This window comes from Euwallacea fornicatus, chromosome 25 (genome assembly GCF_040115645.1).
Source record: "Euwallacea fornicatus isolate EFF26 chromosome 25, ASM4011564v1, whole genome shotgun sequence".
In the NCBI taxonomy this organism is placed as follows: Eukaryota; Metazoa; Arthropoda; class Insecta; order Coleoptera; family Curculionidae; genus Euwallacea; species Euwallacea fornicatus.
In genome coordinates, this window is record NC_089565.1 from 78,153 (window position 1) to 97,919 (window position 19,767).

General features: G+C 33.8%; 3 protein-coding genes across 3 annotated transcripts; 2 read left to right on the top strand and 1 right to left on the bottom strand.

Annotated features, from left to right (window-relative positions):
* The first annotated feature begins 4,631 nt into the window (after positions 1-4,631).
* On the top strand, positions 4,632-5,311 carry mago (mago, exon junction complex subunit). The gene has a single exon (XM_066296557.1). It carries the CDS (start codon positions 4,757-4,759, stop codon positions 5,195-5,197), a length of 441 nt encoding a protein of 146 aa, XP_066152654.1. The 5' UTR covers positions 4,632-4,756; the 3' UTR covers positions 5,198-5,311.
* A 963-nt stretch (positions 5,312-6,274) lies between these two features.
* Positions 6,275-17,316, bottom strand: eIF2Bbeta (eukaryotic translation initiation factor 2B subunit beta). The gene is made up of 8 exons (XM_066296533.1): positions 17,067-17,316; positions 13,574-13,660; positions 12,680-12,809; positions 11,503-11,642; positions 11,268-11,424; positions 7,646-7,840; positions 7,396-7,592; positions 6,275-6,403 (listed from the first exon to the last, which is right to left on the bottom strand). Exons 1-8 carry the CDS (start codon positions 17,129-17,131, stop codon positions 6,331-6,333), a joined length of 1,044 nt encoding a protein of 347 aa, XP_066152630.1. The 5' UTR covers positions 17,132-17,316; the 3' UTR covers positions 6,275-6,330.
* Positions 17,317-17,629: 313 nt separating this feature from the next.
* On the top strand, positions 17,630-18,958 carry LOC136346956 (dnaJ homolog subfamily C member 25 homolog). The gene has a single exon (XM_066296534.1). The coding sequence runs from the start codon at positions 17,898-17,900 to the stop codon at positions 18,903-18,905; it is 1,008 nt and encodes a 335-aa protein (XP_066152631.1). The 5' UTR covers positions 17,630-17,897; the 3' UTR covers positions 18,906-18,958.
* Positions 18,959-19,767: the final 809 nt, after the last annotated feature.

Genomic DNA, 19,767 nt, shown 5'->3' on the forward strand with positions numbered 1-19,767 from the left:
TAATTAACACCCCGTTTAACAATAACAACGATTTATTGAACTTACTGCTAACTAATTTTGCACCAGACGAGTTAGGACTAACTGACAACGAGCCACTGTATCAATTTTGTGGTTCAGTTAAGTCCCTGCGTGTACATTCGAATGTCTATATTGATCTTTTTTTGAATAAACTTCTCGGAAAAATAATTGCCTAAGTCTTTCGGATAGGAACACTTGTCAAAAAGAAAAAGCCCCGCAATCTTCCTTCCCAGATCTTAAGTACCAAAATGCCAGAACCTCCAGGCAGAGGCGTGCTGCCTTCCCGACCCAACTTTCTCACATCTGGTACCTATTTTCAAGAAATGTGACCGTTAGTCGCGTACTTTTACGACGCACTTCTATTAGGATATACGATATGCTTTCTTAACTTATCGTAGATATATCCCAATTTTTAGTGTCGCAAAAGGGAACGAACGTATCTCCCCCCGCACTAAACGGCCCTTTCACTTCTTGAGGTGGTTTGTTTATTAAAGAATGCTGGGAAATAATTTGCGGGACAGGGGCGTTACTTAAGGTCTTAAAATACAAATTAATCTACTTATTATCTAAATGGGCCTACGTCTTAACAGTAGCAATTCAACCGGAGGTGCCCTGATTCGACAGCAACTCTCCAGTAGGTAGTGGGGCTTCCGACTTCCCCTGTAACTGTACTTTTAAATTTTTATCTTTACCCTTATTCATAGTTTTCTCTTGTTTTCTTTTGCTAGTTTTGGTCCGCCCCGGTTATTTGTTTTTACCGGTACCATCCATATCTGGGAGGCATTCCCCTATCCGCCACCTGGGGAGGCGCCCGATGGAGGACTAGCAACCCCGCACGGGCGGTTTCTAGATTTGGGTCGAAAATAGCTAGTAAAAGAGTCGCGAACTCTGGAATATATTTCCGAAAGTAGCTTGCTAACCCCATGAATTGGCGAACCTGCTTGACATTCCTTGGTGTAGGCGCCCTGAGTAAGGCCTCTACTTTTTCTGGTCCCGGTTTTACTCCGGTTTCTGATATGACTTGTCTTAGATACAATATTTCCTTTTGGAAGAATTTAGGTTTCTGGATATTTAGGGAGAATCCAGCGGCGGACAGTGCCTGTAGAACGCGATCTAGCCTTTCTAACCCCTCGTCGATCGTATTTGATGGAATTAACACATCGTCCATGTAAACCAAGGCGTCCTTGTCTTTTAGTCTACCTAGAGCTTTGCATATTACTCTTTGGAACACAGCCGGCGCGTTTGACAACCCGAAAGGGACTCTTAAGTATTCAAACTGACCGTCAGGTGTGACAAACGCTGTTTTGTCAATGTAACTTTCCGACACTGGAATCTGATGGAACCCCGAAGCCATGTCAAGGGTCGTAAAATATTTGGTTTTTCCCAACTGGTCAATTTGATCATCAATACGCGGTAAGGAGAAACGGTCATTTACGGTTATTTGATTCAGTGCGCGATAGTCGACGCACAATCTACTCGAATCATCTTTTTTGTGAACCAAAATTACGGAACTGGCGTAAGGAGAGCTACTTTCCCTAATGATTTGATTTTTTAGCAAGTCTTCGGTAATTTCTTTGAGTTTTTCGCGATCGCACAAGGCCATCCGGTATGGGTTATACCGGATTATTTTGTCACTCTTCAATTTTATTTCGAGTTCTCCCGTACTGATTTTAGTTACCGCATTCCCTGTAGTGATGTGAGCCCTATACTTAAATAAAATGGCTCTTAGTGAGTCGAGATCTTTCCCCATAAGTGTGGTTACGATGAGTTCATCGGCCAGCGAAACAGGATTAATTCTTCCTACCTCTTTGCTATTTTCGCAGGTCAAACGAACTCGGGTGCCCTCCGAATCAGTCATAATTTGAATACCCTTATGCTCAAATAAATTTTGACCCAAAATAACATCGAAATCCATGACCGTATCTTCGACCACGCGAAAAAGTAGCCGAAAGGCCGTTCCTTCATGTTCTATCATCATATACGTTTCACAATTGGTCGGAACCATCTTACCTCCGACTCCTTTCAATAACAAGAAACTAGGAATCAAATTACAGCTGAGTCCCCTAGCAACGCTTTCCCGAATTAAACTACACTCGGCCCCGGTATCAATCAAGCAGCTGACTTCCTTACCCTGAATTATAAACTTTGTACAAAAATCGTTACTTAGTTTGACAGTGAAGAAATTAATATTTGCTACTTTATTATCAGATTCTCTCGACTTCTTGTTTTTTTTTAAACATTTTGATTCGTCATGACCTTGTTTGCGACAGAAACTACAGGTTACGCGGGTAGGTTTTGTCTCCGACCCTGATTCTTTCCCTGAATTTGGACAATTACCAGCTAAGTGTCCCGAAGTTTTACAGAAGGAACAGGATTTAGAGTCGCCTTCATTCCCGAACGGGTACCCACGTTTCGTTCGCATTGATGCAACCTGCCTACTACTATTGGCCATTTTGAAGTTATTCAAAAGAAACATCAACGCAGCCACTGCAGTGACTCCGCTATTAAACAATGCAGTTCGTACCGTTGGGTCTCTAACATCGCCTATTACAAGTTCTACTAACTGAGCCTCAGATAAATTAAAGTTCAAAGATTTAAGCAAGTAAATTTTCTTTCTAGCATACTCACAGTACTCTTTGGCGTCATTGCTGGAGTATCTGCTAGCCTGGCGAAACCGCTCACTTAGGTTGTTCTTCGGTGGGTAGAGATCCGACAACTCAGCCTTAAAGTTTTCCCATGTTTTCTCGGAAAGCTGCAAGACGTTGAACCATTCCCTAGCGTCGCCCATCAATTCACTAACTGCTCGCGGTAGCGTCTCGAAATTGATCCAATTGAAGGTGTATTTAAGTTTTTCGATTACCCATTTTGCTGCCCCCAAATCGTCGCTCGTTGGATTAAACACTGGTATTTCGATTGAGATGATAGCACTTCTCGAAGAGTTTGCTTGCATGGTACTTTCCCTCATTTGTTGGAGAGTATCAGTCAGAACTTAGACCAAAGCTTCCATGTTCTCGTTTTTGTCACACTCGCGGATTGTAGAAAAAGAAACCTTTCAGGTAATTACTTCGCGTTATCGACACACAAATAAAACACCAATCCGAACACAACTGAGGCACCAATCGGGATGGAATCCCACTTCTGATGAAAGATTCACGGTTCAAGGGCGGAAAGAAAAACACAATTCTTAGAGCACTTCTTTATTCTCCGTGAACCAAAAATGGAATCCCGATACAACCCGGTATTCATACATACAACACATCTCCTCTTCGAGAGAGAACCGATAACATGGAAGGGCTGTCCACCCTTTTTCCCACGGGTACCAAACCCCTAAAAGTCATTCTCACCTACGCTAAAGGAATTTATAAACAACCCTCTCTTCCCACGCTAATCTGGGGAAGAGTTTGGTACCAAAAGCCTGTACCACTTTCAGATAATGCCAATTAACAATCTTAACATAAACAAGAAATGCGAAGAGATTCATGACAGCCCTTTTACCATTTTCTCGCACTTATCTTAAGAGGAATTTAGAGCTGGAACCCCATGATATTTTCAGATAATTGATTAATTGTTTCAACATGGACAAAGAATGATTACATCCATTAAAAGTAGACAGTTTGTATGGTATGTGTCAGGCAACTCACATTGTGCTAGTTCTGATGACAATAGTCGTGGACTACTATCACAACGTCCAAGTACCTGGGACCCAAAGCAAAAGCAGTTCATCAGTACAATGAAGATCCGATGGTCAGTACATTCGAAATTGCAACTCATAGCAGGAACTAGTCACTCTAGTGAACTTTGGAATAACAAGAACCTATTCCCCGTAATAGGGATCTATCTTGTGGAAAGGGAGGTGTGACGTGTGATAATAGTGAATGACATAATTTTGTTTAGACAAAATAGGCATTGTTCCTCCAAGTGTCTGAACCCTTGTTTATTTCATTTGACTTTATGTTTATTAGGACAAGCCTGCGAGCTCGGGTTTTTATTCTAATGATGTAGAACCAATTGGTCCGTCTTACTGTGAACAGTTTTAATAAATTGCGTTTCTTCAAAGTCAATATGCCATTTTATGTATTTTTTGACGAATTATAACTGTTATACACCAAGTGTATATTATCATTAGTAAACAATGAGCCTAGGCGAACAACATACCTGCTCCTGTTGTCACTGTTCTCACACACAGGACTTCTTAGTAGAAGTCAATTAAGAACCCTTCAATAATTCAGGGTTTACACGGTTATCACAGAACAATACAATACTTTCATGTGCTATCACCCGTCTCGGGAGTGCTTTCTTTAGGTCGTATCGGGACTCACTACCCCTCACCCTGCACAGGGTTCGCCATTGTGGGTACCACAGTAAAAGAACTATTAAGGAAATTTAGCATATGTTTTGGCTTCCTAAAAGAAAGGCGGTTAAAGTTTAATTATTTTACATAAGTTTATGCGTATAGGTTAAAAGTCACCCTATATACCGGAAGGTTGCAATAAAATGCGGCAATTTTTCAAGATTGATAATGTGCTGGCAAGAGTGCGACGCTACAACGTGCACTCCGAACATTCCCCATGTCAGTTGTCAACGGCAAACTATCAAACACCACGATTCTAACCTCAAATTGTATCCTCAATCAATAAAACATCATCCAACATCCATCCTGTTCTTAAAGACGCCGAGCGTCAGTTTTTTGAATATTTCAATTTTCTATTTTACCTTTAAATAGTATAAAAAAAACATCATGTCAGCGGACTTCTATATAAGATACTACGTAGGTCATAAAGGAAAATTTGGGCACGAGTTTTTAGAATTCGAGTTCCGACCTGATGGAAAACTCCGGTACGCCAACAATTCAAATTACAAGAACGACACAATGATCCGTAAAGAAGTGTATGTGCATCAGTGTGTTATGGAAGAGCTGAAACGAATCATTGTTGATTCAGAAATAATGCAGGAGGACGATGCTCTGTGGCCCCAGCCTGATCGCATTGGAAGACAAGAGTTGGAGATAGTGATTAATGATGAACACATCTCATTTACTACATCCAAAACAGGATCTTTGGTAGATGTGAGTCAATCCAAAGATCCAGAAGGATTACGTTGCTTTTACTATCTTGTGCAAGACTTAAAGTGTCTGGTATTTTCATTGATTGGTATGCATTTTAAGATCAAGCCCATATAATTTGTATCCATATTTTCGACGAACAATATATTTTAAGTTCTGTTTGATTTTCAATTTGAATTTAATTGTCTGTTTGTATGAAAGGTCTTGACAAAATATATCTATACAATTTGGTATTGATTTTAATTCTATCCAGATCTTACCAATGGCAGTTTTCAAAAAGTTATTATTTTGTATACAATTTCACAGATGTACAGCATGTCTCAAATAACAATGCACAGCATGCAAAGGTTGAAAGTCACCATAATAAAATGTATACAAAATTAATTAAATTAGGAAAAAGTTATGTTATAGTGAGACAACGTACATGGTGTTTACCAAAATCAATTGAACGAGATATTTGAGAAGGAATGCAAATCCAATTTTTGGCCATTTTAATATTATTATCAAAACTGCATAATGACATCTAAACTCATTAATTCTTGGTGGCTGTTAAATTTTTTTACAATTTATATGATGCATGTACTTAACTATTGTGTAATATTTGCTTAAATGAACCTTTAAAGCTTTTCTGTCTCACAAAAGTATCACTCGTATAATAAAATACTGTTTTATTTATTACTTTTACCCTTGAATCCAGGAAGGGCATATATCCAAGGCTGTGCTGTTTCCAATTACTGTTTGAAATGCATCTTGGTAACCTGTTAGAAACAGGAGCCAGTGTTTTGCTGTCGATTCGGCTGTAGTGTTTATATATCTGGGGGTACCAGACAAATGATCAAAAATAGAAAAAAGTAAGTCAGGTACTGCAAATTTGATTTTTGAATTTAGTCTAATGGGCCAAAGAGAATCAGATTGTCACCATTTTTTCCCATATTCCATGTACTTAAATGAAACTATTAGTTAATAGAAAATTCAAAATATCCCTTTTAGAGTGATTTTGTACATAATCTATTGGTGTCCTTAGGTTTTGGTATATCATTTAGATTTGTAGATATTGATAGAATTACTTTTTTTTTATACAGAAAACTGATGAAACAAAGGGGAACCAATGCAACAGAGCCACTCTGTACAACAATACATATTATATTATTTACAATATGGAGCATGTGTGAAGTTTAATTATTAAACACAGTATTTTACAAAAATCATTTTTAATAATTTTTTAAGCACATATACAATATCTATATTTCTTAGATGTCATAGTCATCAGGATGGTACACTTCAGATAGAAGACGGTATACATATGACGGCGAATTCCCACCTCTAAAAAAATATGAAGGCACAATGTTGAAAACAATGACAAATAAAGGTCTTGCACTATTTCCAAAATTACAATGTTTTCAGTGTTATAACAGGGTAAAATAACAAATAGATGCTATCCTTTTATATAAAAATAATGCTCTTTTTCCATATTTAACGTTTACTTTATTATATCTTTCAACAAATGGCCCATTTCTCCATAAAATGATATTAGAGCTCTCAAATTTCACCATTAAAGTCTCCTTTTGGCTACATATATCTTGGGATATACGGGAATTACGAACCGAACAACTACTCCGCTTAACTATAAAAAAAATATGCTAGCAATTTTGAAATTGCTAATATTTAAAACAAAATAAGATAGAAATAGTAACTTGGTACCGACCTATAACGAAATACAAAACCATTCAAATTCGAGGTCCTACGCATTTTATGTGCAAGTATTTTCAAAGATTCCTTAAAGAGAATCAAATTCGACAAATATCTTTTGTGAATGTGATATGTACACCCTCAATATTTTTGTTTATTTGCCCAATAAAACAAATACCTCTACCTCTAAATTACCATTAAATACTATTAAATTCTTATTGAAAATGAAAACTTTAGTTAAAGATGCGGTCCAAAAGACAATTCAAAGGAATGTATTAAAGTATTATCTGTATGATCCGTACAGAACAATAGGTGTATTATTCTTCCACAATTTAATACCCCTTATTATTGTAAAGAAAATTTATTCTCGTTTTGGTGACATATTTTCCAAAAGCGTATTTTAACATCACTTTTAATTCAAATACCAGCTTATATTACATCATTGGAAAGGAAAATGTATGCTCACCAAATATATAAGAATAACTGAAATTTATAAACGATTATAGAATATTAATAACGCACAGTAAAAAAGAAATATTCTCAAATTTGAAATATTACACAAAACACACAGAAAACACTATTACTGAATGTTGTGCAAGACCCTTATTTAATATTAAACTTCTTACTGATGTGTGATAAATAGGGTAATCAACTCGGGAGGCACATAATCGAACACTGTATTGGCGACTTCAGCTTTATTAAGTACTTGACCTGAAGAATACGGAATAAGGCTTGCTGGGGAGGCAGTCGCATTAAACGCTTCGTGATCATTTGAACCCAAATAGACTGGGGTAAATTTATACATATGGGATAAAACCATAACCTGAATAAACTTGATCAGTATACATAGTTAAGAATGAACTAGTGTAAAACTACCGGAATTGAGTAATGTTTGGCCGCTAATGCGACAACATGAATTCCACTCGCCGCTCTTAGGCCACCATTAGCCAAGACTGTATGGGTTCCAAGGATTACTTTATTCACTCTGGACATCATGCCAAAAACTGCCGAATCTGGTATTACGGTCGTTTGAATATTACTTTTTGCCAAGCTAACAGCCAAGGAGTGACCCTGGAAAATTGCAATATTGCTCATATAGGGAGTTTTAATAGGAATTAAACATGGTGTATTGGGCAAGGGTATTTGTTACCTGTAGTAAGACCTCAATCTATAAATTTAATAGTTTTGTAGGTAAAGACGAGAGACCTCATTAATGGAACGGTCGGTACTCTACCATTTATTACTAGTAATATATCCAGTATATGGTTATCTAATAGGAACTATGCAAAGGCAATAATAATTACAAGTGACAAACAACTTAATATCAAATAAAATGCAAATTTTTTCACTTGTAGCTGCTACCTTGTCAACAATAAAAAAACTGTGGCACAATTTTTAAAAATACATTTTTTCTGTGGGAATAAGAAAAAATTCCATATATGTATTAATAAGAAATAATATTGGTAAGATAGATGAACATGTTCTCAATTTAAAGAACACAAATTCAACATTATTAGTAAGATGAAAATATATCATTGCAAAAAAAGCAATAATCGAAAAATTATATTACCAATATTTTTTTAGTATATACAAATGCACAATACAAATCAAAATTTAAGGTAAACAGGTGATCGAATGTATGAGGGCCTTTTTCAATTTAAATTTCACGAGTGCGAGTCTGTCGAAAATAAAATAATTATGGTAGAACCAAAATAATTAAATTTAACGAATGTATTTAAAAAGATAATTTCATGATCCAAACCCAAGAATAATGTAAGAACAATTTGTAGAATCTGATCATGTGGCAAAAATGAGCGCATGTTGAAAATTTTAAATCAATATTTTGAAAATTGATGCAGTTCTAAAGTAAAATCTTAAACAAATCTGCGCCTTTGACATATTACACGTATTATTGGAATATACTTCATATAGTAAACTAATAAGTGATTTTTTAAATTTAAGTGTGTGAGTGAAGTATGTTTAGTTTCTACAGTTTATACAGTGAAACTCTGATGATGATTTTTTTTGGGTTGAAATAAATGAACGCAAATGACACCTTGATTTTTCAGGAATAAAAATCACTTGCAAAATATGAAATAAATATTCTAGGTTTGTATTCAATGTGCTTGAGTTGGTATCAATCCCATTTATTAAAAATCGTATAATAACGCAACTGGCATGATTGAAAAATTGGCCAATCATGCTGGTTTACAAATACTAAAAATCTGTGCAACTTTCTTTTTTTTATCATAAACGGAATTTTCGAAATATTAAAAATTAAAATTTTTCACATTCTACCAACATACCCTACCGAAATACATATTAAGACTAATAAAACATAAACGAGAACTGTACAGACTCTACACTAACACTCAAAACAATGAAACAAAAAAACAACTTAACAGTCTTAACAAAAACATCAAACGGATGGTATATGAATATAGGCAGGAAAAATGGATGGAAACATACAGAGAAATAGAAAACGACCACGGGAAATCATGCTGGACAAAAATAAAAAAAAACTAACCCAATACAAAAAAACAGGCAGAACTAACACACTTACGGAACACGGAAAAGAGCTTCAGACAGACCAAGAAATAGCGGACGCCTTTGCCAGACACTTTGAAGAGGCCTTCAAAACCTCGACAAACTCAAAATTCGATAAAAATCATTGGGATTTTATAAATCAATGGCACGACAACTACTTTACCCACTCATCTACGCACGCATTCACAGAAATCACAGACGAAGAATATTACGAGGCGCTCACAAACCTCAAAAATACGGCCCCAAGAAAAGACAACATCGAAAGTGACACACTTAAACAATTAACCCCGGAAACCCACAACATCATCAAGCACCGATTTAATAAATGCATCACAAATAAAGACATATCGGACTCATGGAAAACAGGCATCATAATACCCATCCCAAAAACTGGCGCGGACCAGCACACACCAAAAAACTACAGACCAATTACGTTATTACCAGTGATATCAAAACTCTGAACTAATCATTAAGAAAAGGTTACAAGAAGCAATTGGACATCACATACCAAAATACCAGTTTGGCTTCAAACCCAAACACTCTACGATACATCCACTCTTCGTACTGACTAACAACAATCAATCGACTCATCTAGACGGCGGGAAAACTGCCAGTCTATTCGTGGACATCAACAAAGCCTTTGACAGTGTCTGGCACAGGGGACTATTACACAAACTTCACCAAATACAAACTCCCGACTATCTACTACACATAATCAAAACACTACTAGAAAACAGACAATTACAAGTAAAAATAAACCAGACTTGCTCCTCCCTTTTTTCTCAGGAACAAGGTCTCCCACAGGGCTCTCCACTCTCCCCGCTACTGTATAATGTATATTGCCACGACATATACAACCACAATTTACAAAACAAAGGAGAAATAGACAAAACGGCCTACATACTACAATACGCAGACGACACAGCAATCATTGTACATGACAAAAACACAAAAAAAGCGACAGATAGACTACAACTACTGACAGATTCCACAATGAAGTGGTTCTACAAACACCGAACGCCAACAAAAACCAACTTCTACTATCAAATCACAAAATTAAAACCAACTCACCGAAGATCATGGCGGACGGTCAACTAACAAAACCCACAAACGACATTAAATATCTAGGAATTACTATAGATAACAAGACGAAGTTTACAAAACACCTAAACAATACTAGAACAGAGGTTAAGAGAAGAGCAAAACACTTTAGGTCACTAACATACAAAAACAAGGGAATTAGCACAAAAACAGCAACAATAATATACAAATCCATTTGCCGACCCCTGCTAGAATACGGACACATCCTAAGAGCCAACGCAACGACCAAAACCAAACAACACATACAAATAACGGAACAAATCGCAATAAGGACAATTACAAAAATACCACATCCGGTAAACCCACTACACAATCCGCCCAATCAACTTCTATACGAACGAAGGAACTTAACTAAAATCACAGACAGACTCCTACAACTACAACCCAAATGAGCAAACAACCTTAATAATAGGGCAATACTAGACGCACTATGCCTGACGAGACAAAAAACCACTTCCCAATTCCTATTCCCGTCCCATACGCTATATGAAATCTTAAAACAAACCTGACATCAACAAGACTCCCTACTAACAAAACACAAACTAAGAGTTTTTTTTTTCTTTCTACACATACATACAAAAATGTAAACTTGGACAGAAAAACCTAACGGTTGATAGCCTATTTCCTAGGAAATAAAGATTATTATTAATTAATTAATTAATTAAAATTTTTCTATTACCAAATAACTCAGACTATATAAACATTGGCAGTTCCAATAGGGTTTCTTCAATGAGTTCCACAAGAAGCAAGTTTTATTTTATTTAACCAGCTTTGTAAGGCTCACTGTGTCGCAGAGAGCAATAGTAGGCAAATTTCGAAAAACTGCTCGGTATTAACGTAACCTACTTACCAGGTATAAAGGAGCGCCTTCTACTACGATTACGTTAAATGACCTCTTCTTTGAGGCAGACTTTAAAAACATTTTAACGGTCTTCGACGTTCCAAAAGTGAGAATAGTTTCGTTGCTGTGAATATGTTCTGATGCTTGGGCTGCAATATTTTCCGCACTGCAAAGTAGCTCAAAATTGATAATATACATTTTTTGGAGAACCTTATGACAAAATTTCTTTCTTCAAAATACTCACCTCGTTTCTAATTCAGTTTTATATTCAGATAAATGATCTAACAAAGCTTCCTTAAGGCTTGATAAACTCTCGGTATAGTCTAGAACATTCGAAGAAGCCCCTGTTACCAATTGGTGCAGCGAATGTGGTTCGCCCTTTTTCTATTAAATAGATTGTTTTATATACGAAAATATAGCAAAAACCTAGTATCTACAGAACGTATATTATAAAATGGCGCCTAAGTTTCTCACAATCGTTTGAGGTCTCAAGAAAAGTATTTGACATTTGGACAACCTCAATTCGTGAGCAGGATGAGAAGAGGTAAGTTTAAATTTATATTACGGTATACTTTGTAATGGAGTGGTTTAAGGCATAAAGTGAATCTTATATGATAGTTTTTATAGTGTGTGGCATGTTGTGTAACATAAACGCATTAAATATATTGAGGGAGTTATGAGGGGCCAAAAACAATTAAAGACAGCTCAGGAGTGAGCAGGTTAATGGGTGCATAAACATTTTTTTAGAATGGCCGAATGTTATAAAAGTAGTGGCATTATTGGCAATATGACACCAGCGCATGAAGATGTAACCATATATTGATATTCGGACTGAGATATAGAAGACGCAGAACCAATCAGCAAATGATACTTTCGGAGCGAAATTGGTAATAAGGTGTTAAGGCTCAGGGATATATTTTTCTTGAACTTAAGAAAAACAAGGACATACAAAATTTAACAAAATATATATTATAGCTCATATAAGAAAATGTTTTTTTTTCTTATATGAGCTGAGATAAAAATAAAGATTCTGACAATTCAGGTAATTTCGTATCGTGTTGATTCTGACGTAACGACTAAATAACAAATTCGATTCGTATTCTGAGAATTTCACAGTCTTCAATATTAGGTATAGTACCTTAAGGGTGCATCTGCATGATCATTCAGCCACCTAAGTTTTCTGTTTTTGTTAATATTTATCAAAGGTAACCTAACAAATTTTGGTATTCTTGCGATAAAGATTAGTTCAAATAGCTAAAAATGAGGGGTAAATTACGAATAGGTATGTTACAAATTGCACAACAATTAATGACAGTATAGACAGATTATTTTAACTATTTTCGTGGGCCTTACAGCGTAATCCCAATAATGTACTGTAGGCGTTGGCGCCATTTTCCATATACCCTGGATATCAGGCATACCTTTGAAGCAACCTCAAATTCTTCCCTTATTACTTTCAGAATGTGCCTCATAATATTTGTTGCTGTCGCTTCTATTGGCAAACTTTGTGAGATACATTTAATTCTTCTTATAATTAATTCCATTAGTTCCCTAAAAATTATTTTTGGGAAATAATAGCCATAAAAAACACATATGATATAGTATGTTCCAAAAAAAAATCGTCAGTCGTCGAGAATATACTCTATAACCAAAAATGGATTAAAAATCCTTTACAATTGCATATATAATATGCAATATTTTATATACAAAAATATTTACAAAACACACACAATGGGAACTCAAAATTTTAAATATGAAAGCCAGTTCAATAATTTTTGATGTTATGTAGTTAACACCTTTATTATAGATTAAACATCCTAGGATACTTTCAGTTTCTAAAGAAATATTCACTAAAGAAAACATTGATTCAGATGCCTCAATGCCAAGGGAAGTTTAGAGTTACTATTGTTATTTTTTTAAAATAAATAAAGCAATTTTGGTTCCGAATAATTAATGTCAGAAATAGGCTGAAAAATGTCCCACTTCACACTGTTCTGTAGAAAATTTGGTAATTTTTTCTAAAGCTATGCTTGAAATATTTGAGCGTCTCAGGACTTTAGAAAGAGACCGTACATAAAATATTTCATCAAGCTCCGTTTCATCTCACTTAGAAAAACTACATTTTCCCATTCTAAAGGCCTCTTTCACTTCTGCATTCTCACCATTTGCATACTTTGAATTCAGTGTCTCTCATATCAGGAGAGTAGATCTTTTCCACTCTATCATTATTTTTAAAAACTTTCAAAGTCCTAAACATTCTACTCTTGAGAATAAAAAATCTTAAAATATATAAATATAACACATATGTAACTTACGACGCACTTGACCAACATCCATGTGAAATTAGATTCTCTAACAGTATTTCTGTTCTTAGAGCTATATCATGAGAGCTAAATATGTTCCTGAAATAACAGAAAAAAAAAACATTTACAAATAAAACAAAACAACCAATTGAAATATACATGAGTCACATATATACAGAGTGTCCTCGAATTACGTGGCCAAAATAATACCGCAGATTGTTTGAGTGAAAATAAGTCGATTTAACTAAACTTCCCTCAGTCCAAAAGTTGATAATTATGGAGCTACAGGGTGTTAAAGTTGGAAAAAAAAATCACATTTTTTTTAATATCTTTCGATTTCTTTGAGTTAATTTCACGAAATTTCATATTTGAGGGTGTTTTAGGATACGAAATTCAAATTTATTAACGATTTAGTTGTTTCTTCTAGGGGGCGCCACAAGCGACCATTAGGACACATTTAAATCTCTGTAACTTTTTCGTGCCACGGTGTATATTATTTTGGTATTTAAAAACCTTTTTCCCTACCTTTTATACTTAGAAAAGGTATACTTTATTGACGTCGCTAGAAGCAACGGTTTTGGAGAAAAATGCATCTAAGCCTGATGATGCATGCAAATTACCTTAAAATTATTTTCCGTTAAAAAAAATTAAGTTTTTCAAAAATAATGATTAGTAAAGGTATAACAATAAGTTTTCAAAATCAGATATTATTAAATAGAAAACAAAAATAATAATTAACAAAGAAACAACAACAAGCGAGAATAACACTTACTAATTAATTAAATTATTATTGGCCATACTTATGGATATTTACAGGAACAAGAAGCGAAACTGACAAGAAAAACTGAGGGCTAAATAAAAAAACTGACATTTGAGAAACAAATTCAAGTGTTAAAATGTCAATTAAAAACATAGCCAACTGAGTTATTTACTTAAAAGCGCTAACGCAAATATGCAGCGCATTAGAATTATGCGTTTTTCTCCAAAACCGTTGCTTCTAGCGACGTCAATAAAGTATACCTTTTCTAAGTATAAAAAGTAGGGAAAAAGGTTTTTAAATACCAAAATAATATACACCGTGGCACGAAAAAGTTACAGAGATTTAAATGTGTCCTAATGGTCGCTTGTGGTGCCCCCTAGAAGAAACAACTAAATCGTTAATAAATTTGAATTTCGTATCCTAAAACACCCTCAAATATGAAATTTCGTGAAATTAACTCAAAGAAATCGAAAGATATTAAAGAAAATGTAATTTTTTTTTCAACTTTAACACCCTGTAGCTCCATAATTATCAACTTTTGGACTGAGGGAAGTTTAGTTAAATCGACTTATTTTCACTCAAACAATCTGCGGTATTATTTTGGCCACGTAATTCGAGGACACCCTGTAGAATGTTATGAGACCTATTGTTTTTAGATACTTTTAAAAAACAATAACCTAGCGACGTTGAAAGAGAATCAATAATTCATTTTAAAAAGGTTGAATTGTAATAAGATTTTACAATTTTCCCAGACACTTATGTGTGTGGTTTGTATATAGCGATATTTGTAACAGATATTCTTAAACTTCGGTTCAACAGGGTAAAAAACAAATTTCGTATTGTCAGAACCAATTAGAAATGTATACAAAGGGTTCCGGCCAGTATACTGCACATATTTCTGAAGAAACTGAACAAGAATATATTGGCTATATAGATAAGTAAACCAGACTCTATTTATGAGTTGTCAGATGTTAGTGTGTGGAGTGGCTTGAAAAGTTAGTAGAGCAACTGAGTTATTTAAACTATGCAAAAAAGACAAAAACGATTATTTCTATTATTTTTTTGCTTTTATTTGTTTTGTTAACATCCTAAATATAATCTGGAAGCAGAGTGTCAAATTTCCATGACCTGTATATATTTATTATAATATATTGTATTGTATACAGGGTTATTCAAATTCGACATTCATCATTGCAATCTCAGTAACTATAAGAGATATGAAGTAGGTTAAATTGAGGCAAAGTTTTGCTATTTGGAGGTCAATAAAATGTCTTTCTAAAATTTGAAACTTTCCAATTACTTCTAAAGATATCCGTAAATAACGAAATTTGGAAAAAAAAGTTTCTTTTCTTTACTGAGATTATTTGAAGAAATAATTCAAAACAAAAGACACGTCATGATTGCCATTTTTTCTCTTCTATAAAGAGGTGGTATCATATTTGAAATCTGATGTTTAGATTTCCTGCAACCATCATCAATTTAGTTTGTTCTTATGGGCGTCATCTTGAATTTTTACATTTTTAAATTCAGTTATTTTTTCTGAGTACGACAATGTATCACATGTTAAGGGTTAGTATTTCATTTTGATCAAAGTATTCAAAAATTGATTTTGTTAAGAGTATTTTGGAAAACTTGAATTTAAGAAAATGATGTGTCACACATCAAAAATGTTTTTTGAAATTCATTTACTTAAAAATGAACTTAAAAGATATAAATAAATCAAAATTTATGGAAATAGCAGTTCAAGAATCTCGGATAACTAACATATAAATTATTTTTGTGTCATTGTTTCCAAAGTATACTTGTTTCTCTTATATTCCAAAGTATTATTAACAAAATCAATTATTTTAATATTTTGATCGAACTGAAATACCGTATCATAACATGTGATATGTCATTGTACTCAGAAAAAATAACTGAATCTAAAAATGTAAAAATCCAGGATGGCTCCCATAAAAAAAATTAAGTCGAAGATGGTTGCAGGAAATCTAAATGTCAGATTTTAAATATGATATCATCACTTTTGTATAAGAGAAAAAATGGCAATTATAATGTGTCATTCTTTTTAATTATCTCTTCAAATAATCTCAGTAAAGAAAAGAAATGTTTTTCCAAATTTCATTTTTTTTGCAGATATCTCTGGAAGTAATTGGAATTTTTCAAATTTTGCAAAAGAATTTTATTAAGCTACAAATTGTACAACTTTGTCACAATTTAACTGACATCATATTTCTTATGATTACTGAGATCCCAATGATGAGTGTCGAAACTGAATAACCCTGTCTAATTCTTTTAAGGGTTTTACTGTGTTCACTAAAATTTCTAGAAATTTCCAAAATATCTGCAACATCTTTCAACTAATCTTTCTGAAGATTCATGAGTATCACTATAAAGTTTATACAAAATTCATATAAAGTTTTCTTTATCTTGTTGTGTGATTACCTCTGGAAGAAATATGTAATTGTTGTTGCGGAACATACTGAATTTTTCATAAGAAATAAATGCCAAGAATTTACATAAGATAATAGTCTGGGTGAAATTACACTTGTTTGTATCTGGTAGCAGCTAAAGCTTCATATAGACCTAAACATTTCAACAATCAACACAACAAACCATACAATGAATCAAATTCTAAAGAAAACACTAATTTCCATGGCATAACAAATTCATAGGATCTGCATATATGCAATTTGCTCTGTCCAAATCAGTGTTTTCTGCGTAGGTCCAAGTGAAATATTTCCTTACCTATGTTTTATATCACTGATTAGTTTTATTACATCTGCCAGGTCTTGAAAATCTTGGGATCCCATTTTATATTCAATATGTGCAACTCTATAACTTTATTAATAAATAATATTAAAACGTGATTATTCTTCAATGTTCAGATATTTGAATTTCGTTTATTACAAAAAGTTAACTAAAACACAAATTATTAAAACTACAAATTACAAAATACTGAAAACACAAAAATAATGAAAAAATGTGAGGTTTCGGGTAAATTTCTACTATTTATGTCACTTAATTGCCGATACATTCAAGCATGCCGCGAAATTGGAAATGTGACAACGTCGAAATCCATTTTTTTTTAATTTCTTAAAAGAAAACAAAAATACAAAAATGTATAATAAAAAATTTTTAACTCCTACTTTGGTTGTTTATTTATCCAACTGGTTAAAAATTGGCTAATAGGAATGAATCGGGCTACAAATAGTTCGCGAAATCCGAATAAAGGCGTGTTGCTGTTGCCTGTCCTTCTGTAGTGATTGTCGATTGGCTTACGGATTGACGTTGACAACATTGACGTGATGAAAATAAATACAAAGCACTCAAATGGAGGTGGAATGTTGATGTTACGAAAATTGAATTTCTTAATTTACAGCTAAAAAGTTTCGTTTTGCAAGCGCGGTCGACACGTAGTCCAAAACATTACAAGTATGGAAAACCAAGTATCGATACAGTTATAACAATGTGGTTGTGTTCTGTGCGTCGGAAAATAGTTCTTCAAACTGGTGCAAAATAAGAAAACCTCAAAAAACTCTAAAAGTAACCAAAAAATTATTATTGTTGTTAAAAAAAATGTTCCTTCAGATTGACTCGTCTTTCTTGTTAACATTGTGTTTGTTGTATTCAGCAGAGGGAACACTTCTTGAAGGTATTTATTGCGGACGAGAAAATTGCTATGATATCCTTCAATTAACTAGAGACGCAACCAAAAATGAAATTGCAAAAAGTTACAGACGGTTAGCTAGGCAATACCATCCTGACTTGCACCGAGATAAAGAAGCAAAGCAGAATGCAGAGGAACTATTCAAGTCCTTAGCAAATGCATATGAAATCTTGAAAGATGAAGAGAGCAGAGCAGATTATGATTACATGTTGGATAATCCTGATGAATACTATGCACATTACTACAGATATTATAGACGGCGAGTTGCTCCAAAAGTAGATGTAAGAATAGTCCTTATAGTTACCATTTCAATCATATCAATTGTACAGTATTATTCTGCCTGGCAAAGATATGACAGTGCAATTACATACTTTAGTACTGTTCCAAAGTATAGGAATAAAGCACAAGACATTGCCAAACAAGAAGGACTCTTGCCTGATGGCACAAAGCGTAGTGGCAAGAAGCAAAAAGTGCCAAAAGATGAAGTAGAGCAAATCATTAAAAAAGTTATAGAAGATAAAATGGACATTAAAGGGGCTTATGCCAAACCTAAAGTTGCTGATGTAATTTGGATCCAGTTAATCATTCTACCATACACAATAATTAAATACATTTATTGGTATATTTCGTGGATTTGGAGACATACCATAATGAAGCACCCATATACTGAGGAAGAAAAATTGCATATCATTCGAAAGTACTTGAAAATGGGGCAACATCAGTTTGACTCTCAAGAAGACGAAAAGAAACAGGAGTTTCTGAGTAAAGAATTATGGATTAAGGAAAAATTTCAGGAGTGGTTTGCAGAACAAGAAGAACTAACCAAAAAACAGTTAGCAGAAAACAATAGGTATAAACAATATAGACGGTATTTGAAAAACCATGGGGTTGGAAGGATGACTTTTGATGACTCTTAATTTTCTTATGTTATTGGGGCCTCAAATATATTTCACCTAAACTTTTGGTGATATTTGTTGTTTTCTTTTCCACATACTGAATTACATTGAGGAAAGTCAGAAGGTAGATTGTTCAGGTATTTTGGTGTATTGAGGTATTTTCAGACATACTTTTTGATGCTTTAGGTCAGTTTCACCAAGTTTTTCAATATCTTCAGTTTTTACAAATTAGTACCAAAAATTTCTTTATTAACTTCTGCTTCTGTTTTTTAATTAAGATTATTGGAATATTGAAGGAATTAAAAACAGCATATATCTTAGACATGTGCTCTTTATCTTGGAAGGATAAAAAAAATTGTTAAAAAATCACTGGACTGTGTTACAAAATGGTCTTTAAAAAATTCTAGTTCTATATGAAAAAATTAGGAAAAACTTCACTAAAAATAATACTTCAAATATATTTTTTTTGCAAATCCTGAATTTTAAAATATTTAGTTTACATCTGGGGTGCATAATATTATTTTTAAAGGTATAAACAAGACTTAACAGCTTGTGCTGGTAATCTGCAAAGAATTGGGCCAGGCATCCATTTAATTTTTTGAACATTTTATACCCCAAAACAAATATGAATCTATAAACTGTTAATCCATTTGACATGTATATTGTACACATATACTTAAGAATAAGTAATAAACATAAAATACATGCCTGACAAGCATTATGGCAATAAACCATTTTGCGCATCTACATTTATGGACATAATTTTTTTTTATATAAGAATAAAATTCACTATACAACATTTTGGAAAACCCTGTATACAATGCGTGAAACTAGATTAATTAATTTCATATTTATTGCGTAAAAAAAAAATTAAGATCGGAAT